At 30.9% G+C, this 11,028-nt stretch overlaps 6 protein-coding genes across 8 annotated transcripts; 2 read left to right on the top strand and 4 right to left on the bottom strand.

The window, feature by feature from the left end:
• Positions 1-963: 963 nt before the first annotated feature.
• On the top strand, positions 964-1,937 carry LOC108629953 (cytochrome c oxidase subunit 5B, mitochondrial). The gene is made up of 3 exons (XM_018032954.2): positions 964-1,151; positions 1,313-1,386; positions 1,661-1,937. Exons 1-3 carry the CDS (start codon positions 1,067-1,069, stop codon positions 1,868-1,870), a joined length of 369 nt encoding a protein of 122 aa, XP_017888443.1. The 5' UTR covers positions 964-1,066; the 3' UTR covers positions 1,871-1,937.
• Positions 1,938-2,235: 298 nt separating this feature from the next.
• LOC108629955 (cyclin-dependent kinases regulatory subunit) lies at positions 2,236-3,358 on the bottom strand. The gene is made up of 3 exons (XM_018032956.2): positions 3,268-3,358; positions 3,021-3,148; positions 2,236-2,952 (listed from the first exon to the last, which is right to left on the bottom strand). Exons 1-3 carry the CDS (start codon positions 3,324-3,326, stop codon positions 2,870-2,872), a joined length of 270 nt encoding a protein of 89 aa, XP_017888445.1. The 5' UTR covers positions 3,327-3,358; the 3' UTR covers positions 2,236-2,869.
• Positions 3,359-3,431: 73 nt separating this feature from the next.
• LOC108629952 (putative uncharacterized protein DDB_G0285119) lies at positions 3,432-5,561 on the top strand. Its single transcript, XM_026817720.1, has 3 exons — positions 3,432-3,515; positions 3,639-3,806; positions 3,980-5,561. The coding sequence occupies exons 2-3, from the start codon at positions 3,702-3,704 to the stop codon at positions 5,276-5,278; spliced, it is 1,404 nt and encodes a 467-aa protein (XP_026673521.1). The 5' UTR covers positions 3,432-3,515; positions 3,639-3,701; the 3' UTR covers positions 5,279-5,561.
• A 223-nt stretch (positions 5,562-5,784) lies between these two features.
• Positions 5,785-7,283, bottom strand: LOC108629926 (protein FAM192A-like). Its single transcript, XM_026817690.1, has 6 exons — positions 7,101-7,283; positions 6,927-7,029; positions 6,726-6,824; positions 6,418-6,637; positions 6,239-6,306; positions 5,785-6,122 (listed from the first exon to the last, which is right to left on the bottom strand). Exons 2-6 carry the CDS (start codon positions 7,021-7,023, stop codon positions 5,785-5,787), a joined length of 822 nt encoding a protein of 273 aa, XP_026673491.1. The 5' UTR covers positions 7,024-7,029; positions 7,101-7,283.
• A 30-nt stretch (positions 7,284-7,313) lies between these two features.
• LOC108629956 (protein FAM192A-like) lies at positions 7,314-9,288 on the bottom strand. Of its 3 annotated transcripts, XM_026817721.1 has the most exons (7): positions 8,840-8,930; positions 8,739-8,764; positions 8,565-8,667; positions 8,364-8,462; positions 8,056-8,275; positions 7,877-7,944; positions 7,315-7,760 (listed from the first exon to the last, which is right to left on the bottom strand). In XM_026817721.1, the coding sequence occupies exons 3-7, from the start codon at positions 8,659-8,661 to the stop codon at positions 7,417-7,419; spliced, it is 828 nt and encodes a 275-aa protein (XP_026673522.1). In that variant the 5' UTR covers positions 8,662-8,667; positions 8,739-8,764; positions 8,840-8,930; the 3' UTR covers positions 7,315-7,416. The 3 variants fall into 3 exon arrangements, with proteins under 3 accessions (XP_017888448.1, XP_026673523.1, XP_026673522.1); XM_018032959.2 differs by lacking the exons at positions 8,739-8,764; positions 8,840-8,930 and adding an exon at positions 9,043-9,288 and having other exon boundaries at positions 7,314-7,760; XM_026817722.1 differs by having other exon boundaries at positions 7,314-7,760; positions 7,877-7,941; positions 8,739-8,924.
• A 282-nt stretch (positions 9,289-9,570) lies between these two features.
• On the bottom strand, positions 9,571-10,902 carry RpS7 (ribosomal protein S7). Its single transcript, XM_018032892.2, has 5 exons — positions 10,808-10,902; positions 10,280-10,447; positions 10,023-10,204; positions 9,783-9,933; positions 9,571-9,686 (listed from the first exon to the last, which is right to left on the bottom strand). The coding sequence occupies exons 2-5, from the start codon at positions 10,445-10,447 to the stop codon at positions 9,609-9,611; spliced, it is 579 nt and encodes a 192-aa protein (XP_017888381.1). The 5' UTR covers positions 10,808-10,902; the 3' UTR covers positions 9,571-9,608.
• Between the last annotated feature and the right edge of the window lie 126 nt (positions 10,903-11,028).

Genomic DNA, 11,028 nt, shown 5'->3' on the forward strand with positions numbered 1-11,028 from the left:
CTATAAACCGTTAAGAATAAGAAATTATAATATTATGACTGTATATTAAAAGGATACAATTATTACCGTCTCCCCTGAGACAAACTTTGATTGCACAATCATTAATTGTTCTGGAGATGACATATTTATGGATAAAATATTATGCGTCTATCAAAATCAGCACTTGATGTAAAGTTCTTGAGTGGTAGACAAAGTCTGTTAGTAGAAAACATAAACTTTTATACTGTGCTTGTCAGTGGAACACTTGCCTATGTGGAATTACAAATAATACAGCTTTCTCTTTGTGCTATCAATAGTAAAAGAAATTAGTTTTAATACAATCGAATGATTTTCTTTTACTTGTTAAAATAAATTGAAATCTGTGCTTGCGCTTACCTTATCTTATTTCTATAAGTTATCTAAGATATAGCACTGCATTTTTCCTGCAAACTATCGCATCCTTATATAAATATTCTGGAATATATGCTGTTACAAACTAATTTACGTCCGATAGTTTAATCTTTCACTAAACGAATAGGAATGATAAAGTAGTGTAATTGACGTTAGACATAATTAAATTTGTCTTGTTCGTGTGGGTCAAAGAATGAAATAAGTGGTTGTATATGATGCATGCATGTACATGCAATTCCTTCGATTCTGCCTGTTACTTTTTTATTCACATCAATTCACATTAGTAAATAATTATTAGAATGATTGACGTGAAATAAGGTACATACGTGCACCGCGGATGGTGCAATATAAGAGGCAGACACGAATTCAAAAGAGACCATATAAAGAGACGCTTTGCCTACTAAGAATTTGTAATGTAATACATGTAATTATAAGAAATGCAGAATTATATTAAAAATTGGTAGTTTTATTATTTAGTACAATTTGTAATCATTATTAATAACAATAAAGGGAGCAATTGCCAATTGCAGTTGCATGGCGCTGTGAACCACTTGGCAATCGATCGAAAAGTAACGTTGGGGTTGACGCTCTTCACTCTTTAGCGACCTTCCCGCAAGTTGTTTGTGGCGTGAAGGAACAATTTCTTTCAACGAAGTTAAATCGTGTAATTCGAAAAATGGCATGGTTATGTAGTCGTGTTGCGTTCCAAACATGCCGGCGAACATTTTCCCGCAATGCTATCAGATTCTCTTCGAAAGACGGTAACGGAAATAAAATTTGTGTCAATCTGACTTACACATTTTAGTTTTTCAATGTTACGTAATATGATAATATTAATTTTGTTGATCTGGCCACAGTACTTCACAAACTGCATTAAGGAGGAAATCGATCTTCTCTTCTAACAGAAATACTTTTTTTACAGAATTTCCTGACCCACTGGATCACGCAACGGGGTTGGAGAAACGTGAGTTACTGGCTGCAGCAGCTGGCAACTTCGTGAGTTCCACAAATTTAACAATTTCTCGAGATGATGTCAAGTTCATAAGTTATGTCATTTAAGATCGATACGTATCAAACTAAAAACGAAATGAATTTCAGTCATTAAACTTATGAATTGACTCACAATCAGACGGTCTTTCATCGATGCTCTTGAAAGAGAATTTTAATATTTTCAAATAATTATCTTATACACAAGAATAAAGAATTGTTAATTACAATTGCTAGCTATTTATCTAGATAATTTTCTGATTTATCGATCATTTCATTTTAGGATCCATATCACATGAAAGCTATAGAAATTTCGCGTGACAGCACAAAGGATACGCCAAATTTAGTGCCAAGTGCATTCAAAAGCCGAATTGTGGGGTGCATTTGTGAACCAGATTCCGCACACGTGAACTGGATGTGGTTGCACGACGGTCAACCACGCCGATGTGAATGTGGCCACTGGTTTAAACTTACTCAAGTAGCTCCGCTTTAATTTAATGTCATTTCTTGTTAATTAGTCATTTGTTTAAAACATAGAATTAACGTTATATAATACTAAACATTGTTTTTATTCATTACCCTTTTATATCCCATATACAGATTTCACTTATCATTTTTTTCGATTCGAAATAAATTATCGGAATCATTACATTATACCACTTTCAATGCAATGTAATGTAATTATTTTTATTTATTATTTACTTCTTTCAACTTTATTTTAATGTGTGATGTGTTTTATAGTACGATCGTAGTAAACGAGATGCAAATTTTATAAGAATACAAATTGGCAAAATGAATTGGTATTATATGTATGTGAATAGGAAAAGTATGTAATAAATTAAACGATATCATAATAAATGAAAGTTTCTAGTCTCTCTAAAGAAATCACAATTTTTATTTAATATACACATAAGTCTTCTGTAGAAACATCAGTAACTTGAATACGGTCTATAATTCGGTATAGGAAATCGTCTACAAATTCAGAAGTCCTGTCATCAGAGTATTTTGCATTTTACATATTTTACTTAATTTGATGATCATTAAACTCTAAGTAATATTATGCAGAACATTGAAGCTACAATAGTTCCTACGTATTTTTTAATCGTAAGAATATGTTTGACACCTAAGAAGATAAGAGTCTGATAAGCAAACTCAGGTGCGTGATGTGTAATCTTAGCTTCAATGTTCTTCCGATCAATCTTACATCTTAGTGTATGATCTTGTCACGTTCGGTAGTGAATACATAAGTGGACATAATTTTATGGTTTTTCTATAATACTTAGATTTATTTTTGCGTGTGGTATGTTTCCTCTAGTGTTACACTTTCGATTGGAAAAAATAATCCATTAGAACAGTGTAACACTCTTGGGAAAAGCATGAGCATGATAAATGGTGTATTATGTTCTTTATATTACAATTGTGCTAAGTTCTGTCATTATATTTACATTTTCACCTACTGTTAAATAAATTTCAAAACCTCTAGAAAATATGTCTAAGCACAGTATACTCTTTGAAAATTTGTACTTCTTGCAACTAGATCAGTCCTTGGTCTACGAAACAGTAGTACATGTGGCTCTACAAAATCATTGAATTCCATAATTGGTCAATACATATTATGAAATATAATACGTTTGTTTCTATACCTGGTACGTGCATCATGTAATGTACCCAGCCTGGGCTTTGCTGTACTCCTAAGTTTCTCCATTCTGTTTCTGACATAAGATGCGTTTTTGGAACGTGTTTTGCTAAATCAGGTGGTAGAATCACATGCCTGAATACAAATATATTTTTGTCACATATGTTAAAATGTAACTTCTAAATCCTAATCAATATTTTAATTATCTCATTTGCTACTATTCCAATGTAAACTATCTATATTTATGTACAAACCTATATTCGTATTTATCGTCGTTATATTTTTCGGAATATTGTATTTGATCAACTGGCATTTTGAATAATTAAAATTTAAACAAATAGAAATAACTTTCCTTCATAAAATTTGTTTTCATAGCAATTGTATGGATATACAGCAAAAAATTTCACCTTCTCTTCGATGACGGTGTAGGTACGAAGCGGGTAAAAATTTATATGAATATCGTACACCTGTGTAGGTAGACTTTTCGAAAAACTAACGACAGGTAAACGCAATATTCAACATTCAACTAGTGTCCTCTTATAAGATCAAAAATCAGATTAAAAATGAAAAAGTTTACAAAAATCTCGATTGCTACAAGTGGTTTAAAAATGCATTTTATTAATAGTAGAAAAGCATCGTTAGAGTTGGCGAACCAGTAAGATTTTGATATTTTGTTAACCGCTACGAAATGCACGACTTGTGTCCACTATGTTTGAAAAAAGGCGCAAAGAAAAACATAAAATTGTTACAAATTAACTTGAAAGAGGCTGTATGGATGTGCGAAGAGGAAAAGGTAAATGTTCTGTTTTAATACATCTCTTTTCTATATGACTATAATATTTAGGTATTCGATCACATATAACCTTACGTACAATGAAAATAAAAACAACAGAAACTTTTAAACCTGACGTTTCGTGTTGTAAATTGATTATATTTAGCTACTAATTAATTGATTTGATGTTTCAGTGCTTATGGCCTTTTGGATATGAAGATTTAGAATTTTCCCACAGAGTAGTAGGAGAAATATGGTCCTGTTATTGGAAGGACTACAAACCAACATCGAGATTAAAGGAAAATATAGTCCCAATAAAACCATCAGTATGCGAAACATCTACATCCGAATCTAAAACTACATCAGAAGAATTGATTACTAATTGTACAAAACATATTATAAGTAATAGTACAAATATAACAAATTCAGCATGTGTTTCTAATAACTTATCTGCTTCTATTCCTGAGAAGCTATATATGACGGCATGTATTAAAACTGAGGAACTAAATGACGAGGATGATAATGTTTTAAATAACACAATTACTATTAACAATCCAGACTTAAATGATAGTAATGAAGAAGATATAAAAATTAAAACTGAAGTTACAGATCTGTGGAACGTAGGTACCGAAAGCAAAGATGATGTAGCCTTAATAAAAGTTAAAAATGAAAGAAGAACTCCGAAAATAACAAGTATAAAAAAGACCAATATTAATGTTTCTAATGTGAAGATAAAAAACGAAATTTCTATTCATCAAGATTCAAGTCAGACGTTATTAAAAGCTAAGAAGCCTGTGAATGTTGAAGGATCTGAATTAATAGAGTCTAGAAAACTGTCGTACTCTGAGCACATTAAAAGAAATGACATGGTATCAAAGTCTAATTTAAGTGTAACCAAGATGGAAATAGATGGTTTGCCACCTATAACATTGGCTTATGAAATGCCAGAGTTCACTACTATTCCTGAAACCATATCTAATCTGAAACTATGTCATAAAACTAACGATACAAAGCCAATTAGTTCAGAAACAAAAAGCACATTCGTAAAACGGGATTTAAATTCCGGTAAACACTATGAAAAGTTCAGTTTTAATGCTATTAAAAAGAAGATAGAATCGAGTAATGGCAATGGTAATACCAATAGCAATAATTCTTCGAGTATAAAGACAAATGTAAGAATTCGAGAAACAGAATATTATTTAACTAATGATACTGAAAAGAAAGATAATAGTAACAATTCTAATTTGAACATTGCGAGTAACGATAATAAACGAGCAACTGAAAATGTGGATACAAATGCGGATACCACGTGCACATCAAATCAGCTATCTAATTCTATGATTTGTTTGCCAAGTCAAGAAAATGTAGCACCTGTTACTGAAGTTGCAAACACTAGCGCAAATATAGATGCTTTTCTGGAAGACTTTTTAGCTAATGATCACAGTGCTTCTGAAGATATAAATGATGACTGGTTAACTTCTCTGTTAATCTAAGCTTGAAAAACATATTCATATATAATAACACATGTTTTCATATTATTTTAATTGACGATTATTAAAAACTCATATTACATTTTGCAAAATCATTGCTATAAAAATTCTAATATAACGTTATAGTAGCTTTACTATAAAATGTATTGTATATAAATTCTTCAAATTTCGTATTACACATTTGACATCAATTTACAATCGATATACATGATTATTATTATGTATTTTACACACATGGATTATACAGAAGCATCATTTTATTTCGCAGTACACTGTCTATTTAAATTAACGTGTATTATGAATATTATAATCATTCTTATGACTAATTGCAGAATTCCTTTTTGACATAATATGCGTTGTTTCTCTTAATTGATTTGCAGATCTCAGTACAAAAATAATTTGACTTGTATACAATTGTAGAGCGAAGTATCTACAAGTATCTAATTAATTGTTTCTCGAGAATTATTAATAAAAGAAATAAATAGAATAAATTTTGACATTAATCTACGTTAAAACAACTGCACAAAATTCCTGACCATATCAAAACTACATGGATACACAGATTGATAGTAGTGCTGTAATCGGGGATGATTTGGATCTGGATCTTGATCCGTATCCGAACTACATTCACTATCGCTAGAATCTTCGTAAGAGCCAAGCCCAGGCAAAATTCCAATACATTTCATGCTCCCTGAATCACTATATTTGCTTTGCAAAGAATCATCTGGGTATCCAGATTCACATTCTAAGTTTTTAATGTCCGTATGTTCACTTTTTTCACTATCTTCTTTTATTGATGCATTGATGTTTTCATCAGATAATTTTCTTTTAATACCTCTTGTAACTTCTGCACAAATGTAACGTTTTAATGATATTAGAATTAGGAAAGTATATGTTTTTAGTTTTTAATAGGTAATTACTGACCATTCAAATTAAATTAATATATTGGAAAACTTGATTTACCTTGCTTTTGTTTTTCTGGACGCTTAACTACAACACCAGCTAGTAATTTTAATTGTGAAGTGCGGCTACTGAAAAATAAAATTGAGTTCTCAATCACTAACTGTACTGTATTATAACATTGCTAAAAAATTGATTTCAATATTAATTGTTCTATATAAGTAAGATAAATTGAATTTTACCTTCCACAGGAAACATTTTTATTTACAATTTGTGGATTCTTCAATTCTTGTTTTAATTTCTCATTCAAAGATCTTTCCTGTAATGATGCAACAGCTGCTTTGAAATCACGCATCTCTTTTTCTTCTTCAAGATTCTTTTTACGTTCTTCTTCTAATTTAGTTCTGTCCACTAAATCCAAGAATTCTACTTCATCGTCATCTAAACCTTTTATCATATTTTCTGAAATAAATTTTACAAATCAAGTACATACACGTATAAATAAGTCATGAGATTTCTATGGACAAGCTGTCTTTCAACGTTCACTTACTCAACTTGTGTGCTTCTTCATATTCTGCATCTCTTTTGTTTTTCTGTTCTTGTAATCGCTCGTACAGAGATCTTGGATCATAAGATTCTTCTGGAGCCTCTGTAGAAATTAAAAACGTATATAAAATAGTTATATTTAAAAAATATATTTTGAATGATCTATTAGTACACCAAGTAACGAAAGTTAAGTAGAAACAGTGACCTAATGGTTGTTCTGCAGATCGTACACGCTCCCATTCTTCTTGTCGTATTCTTCGTTGCTCTGCAATCTCAGCTTCCGATATAAACCCAGAACTCATTGTGAACTGAAATACAAAATTAAAGTACATATAAAGTAAATATTTTTAATCTCTCACATTTTCATGGGAACACTTACGTTGTAACTTATCACCTTTACCTATACTACAATTTTAGAGATTTAATAGCACAAAGAATTAAATCCTTACAAATGTTTGACACTCATAAACAGCTACTTACTGCCAAGGTAATGTAAAATCTTTGAATTCATTAAAGTTCCTTTTCTCTTTAAGAGTTTAATATTTAGTACTTAAAATGACGAATTCTAAACATTGAATCAAATAATCTATAATAATATTATACAGTTACAGTAAGTGGCAAAACAAAATGGTAATTTATCTAACAGTAAGAGTAAAATGACGTTTCGTATTACACAGTTTACAAGTACTCTGCGTTCAGCTTTTGTCTTTCAAGTTTTCTTTATCTAAGACCTTCTCTTGTAAATGTACTATTTTCCGACCTAGAAGGTCGTATCGGGGATGATTTGGATCTGGATCTTGATCCGTATCCGAACTACATTCACTATCGCTAGAATCTTCGTAAGAGCCAAGCCCAGGCAAAATTCCAATACATTTCATGCTCCCTGAATCACTATATTTGCTTTGCAAAGAATCATCTGGGTATCCAGATTCACATTCTAAGTTTTTAATGTCCGTATGTTCACTTTTTTCACTATCTTCTTTTATTGATGCATTGATGTTTTCATCAGATAATTTTCTTTTAATACCTCTTGTAACTTCTGCACAAATGTAACGTTTTAATGATATTAGAATTAGGAAAGTATATGTTTTTAGTTTTTAATAGGTAATTACTGACCATTCAAATTAAATTAATATATTGGAAAACTTGATTTACCTTGCTTTTGTTTTTCTGGACGCTTAACTACAACACCAGCTAGTAATTTTAATTGTGAAGTGCGGCTACTGAAAAATAAAATTGAGTTCTCAATCACTAACTGTACTGTATTATAACATTGCTAAAAAATTGATTTCAATATTAATTGTTCTATATAAGTAAGATAAATTGAATTTTACCTTCCACAGGAAACATTTTTATTTACAATTTGTGGATTCTTCAATTCTTGTTTTAATTTCTCATTCAAAGATCTTTCCTGTAATGATGCAACAGCTGCTTTGAAATCACGCATCTCTTTTTCTTCTTCAAGATTCTTTTTACGTTCTTCTTCTAATTTAGTTCTGTCCACTAAATCCAAGAATTCTACTTCATCGTCATCTAAACCTTTTATCATATTTTCTGAAATAAATTTTACAAATCAAGTACATACACGTATAAATAAGTCATGAGATTTCTATGGACAAGCTGTCTTTCAACGTTCACTTACTCAACTTGTGTGCTTCTTCATATTCTGCATCTCTTTTGTTTTTCTGTTCTTGTAATCGCTCGTACAGAGATCTTGGATCATAAGATTCTTCTGGAGCCTCTGTAGAAATTAAAAACGTATATAAAATAGTTATATTTAAAAAATATATTTTGAATGATCTATTAGTACACCAAGTAACGAAAGTTAAGTAGAAACAGTGACCTAATGGTTGTTCTGCAGATCGTACACGCTCCCATTCTTCTTGTCGTATTCTTCGTTGCTCTGCAATCTCAGCTTCCGATATAAACCCAGAACTCATTGTGAACTGAAATACAAAATTAAAGTACATATAAAGTAAATATTTTTAATCTCTCACATTTTCATGGGAACACTTACGTTGTAACTTATCACCTTTACCTATACTACAATTTTAGAGATTTAATAGCACAAAGAATTAAATCCTTACAAATGTTTGACACTCATAAACAGCTACTTACTGCCAAGGTAATGTAAAATCTTTGAATTCATTAAAGTTCCTTTTCTCTTTAAGAGTTTAATATTTAGTACTTAAAATGACGAATTCTAAACATTGAATCAAATAATCATTATCCACGATGTGTAACAGAAGTTAATAATTTTTAGATAAGACAAAAATTAATATTATTCCCGATAGAATGGCCAAGGATAATATATTACATACATATTTGGTACTTTTCAAAGGTATGGGAGGGTTACGTTCTAGATATCAATTTCATTAACATTACAATTACAGAGATCTCCGTTCCGACTATTTCATTACGAATTGATTACTTGCTGTACGATATAATCTAGATGCAACAATTCTTTGCCGTATCCTCTTAAATTTACACGACGAAAACTTCGAACTTGAGTTTGAGACACCTTGCAAATTAACTGTTCGTCGTAATCACACACAGTCACAGTCATATTTCACACGCATGCGTACGTAAAATTTTTACTACTCGAACTATAATTGTTACGTTTGTGCAATATATGAATGTTTAAAAGTGACTTAAATTCGAAACATTAATTACTATAAGCACAGTGTTACTTTGCGTTGTTAATTTGTACTACGTAAAAAATTATTAGCAAAATATTTAATTTTTCTGCTTATCGCACGGAAGAATATTATGTTAATTAAGGTGTTCTACTATTGAAGATAAATTTCGACAGTTAATTATAGTGATAAAGAAATAAATGAGGGTTTAGATATTATTTCAAATATTTTTATTCCTTAAACAAATAAATTTAATTCCATGTTTCTGGGAATTCGAACGTCACGTCCCGTCCAGTTAGTTTTTTATACACGGCTGCAAAAGTGTCAACCTAAATAACAGAAAATTGCATTAGATAGACAACATGAATTATATTAAAATTTGTTACTCATTACAACCAAATATTAAGGAATTATGAATTATTTACCTTGTGCTCAATATTTGTTTGTTCATTCTTGTCTAAATGAACTTTAATTAGTTGTGTACCATCCAGTTTAATCCTGATACGCTTCCCAACAATTTCTACAGGATACACTAGATCCTCTAGCAACGCATCATACACAGCAGTCAATGTACGACTAAAAATTAATTTTTTTTATAACTCTCATTCCTTTAAGTGAATATAGAGATAGATTTTATAAATATTTTTTATGATAATGCATTTTACCTTCTTGGCCTCTTCTGCTTATTTTTCGTACGCGTCTTTCTGGTCGGTTTAGGTAGAATTTTACGTTCTCCGACAAACATAACATGCTTCCCAGAGAATTTCTTTTCTAGCTCACGTACGAGTCTAGTTTGTATCTTTTGAAATGCCTTCAACTTAGGCATAGGCACGTATATAATGATACACTAAAACAAATATCGTACTTTATTGTTTGAATGTGTTTAAATCACTTAGTTTCGATTAGGAAATCTTTACTTTACCTTCTTGTTATTGGTCTCAATTTCGCGAGCTTTTGTAATATAAAGCTCTCTTAATTGTGATTTTAAATCACTGTTCATCTCGAGCTCTAGGAGAGCTTGAGAAATGTTAGCTTCGAAGCCATCAGGCTCAGCCCCGCCACTTTTTATTATCTTAGCGTTTGCTAACATCTGAAAAAACATGCTCAGGTTAAGCTTCTTGTTTACGAAACATTGCACAAATTTCATATGAAGTTTCTACTTGATAGCTATTTTAATTAAAGTACGTATTTCATTTCTTATGTACAACATGTGTAAAGGATATACTTTAAAATTTAAATGCTATGAATAACTATCTGCTGTCAAATATCAAAGATACACTGCATCGCATAATATCCAAATTTATCAAGCACTCTGTGCACGATCCAGGAAAAAATCTGAACTTATGTAACAGATTGCAATATTGTGAATAATATGCAAGGGATCATTTAATGCTTTCGGATTTATTTAAACGAGTTTTTAGCTAAAAATTAGAGTATTACTCGCGTGTACCTTAACGATCCGCACCGCGTGAAAAGGAGGACGAGAAAAGGTTCTGAAAAGCTCTTGGATCGAAGTACCAACCGTTTTACTTAGCAAAATATCTCTACTTTCTAACTCCCTCAGTGATTTTCATTTAGTAATTTCATGCATCAACTGTTTGAAATTCAGATACCTTCAGTTCAATGATTAGAGCGTAACATGTCACATGGTATTTTGTGTTTGTATTATAA

Source organism: Ceratina calcarata, unplaced genomic scaffold (genome assembly GCF_001652005.2).
Source record: "Ceratina calcarata isolate Rehan_Ccalc_2016 unplaced genomic scaffold, ASM165200v1 scaffold60, whole genome shotgun sequence".
In the NCBI taxonomy this organism is placed as follows: domain Eukaryota; kingdom Metazoa; phylum Arthropoda; class Insecta; order Hymenoptera; family Apidae; genus Ceratina; species Ceratina calcarata.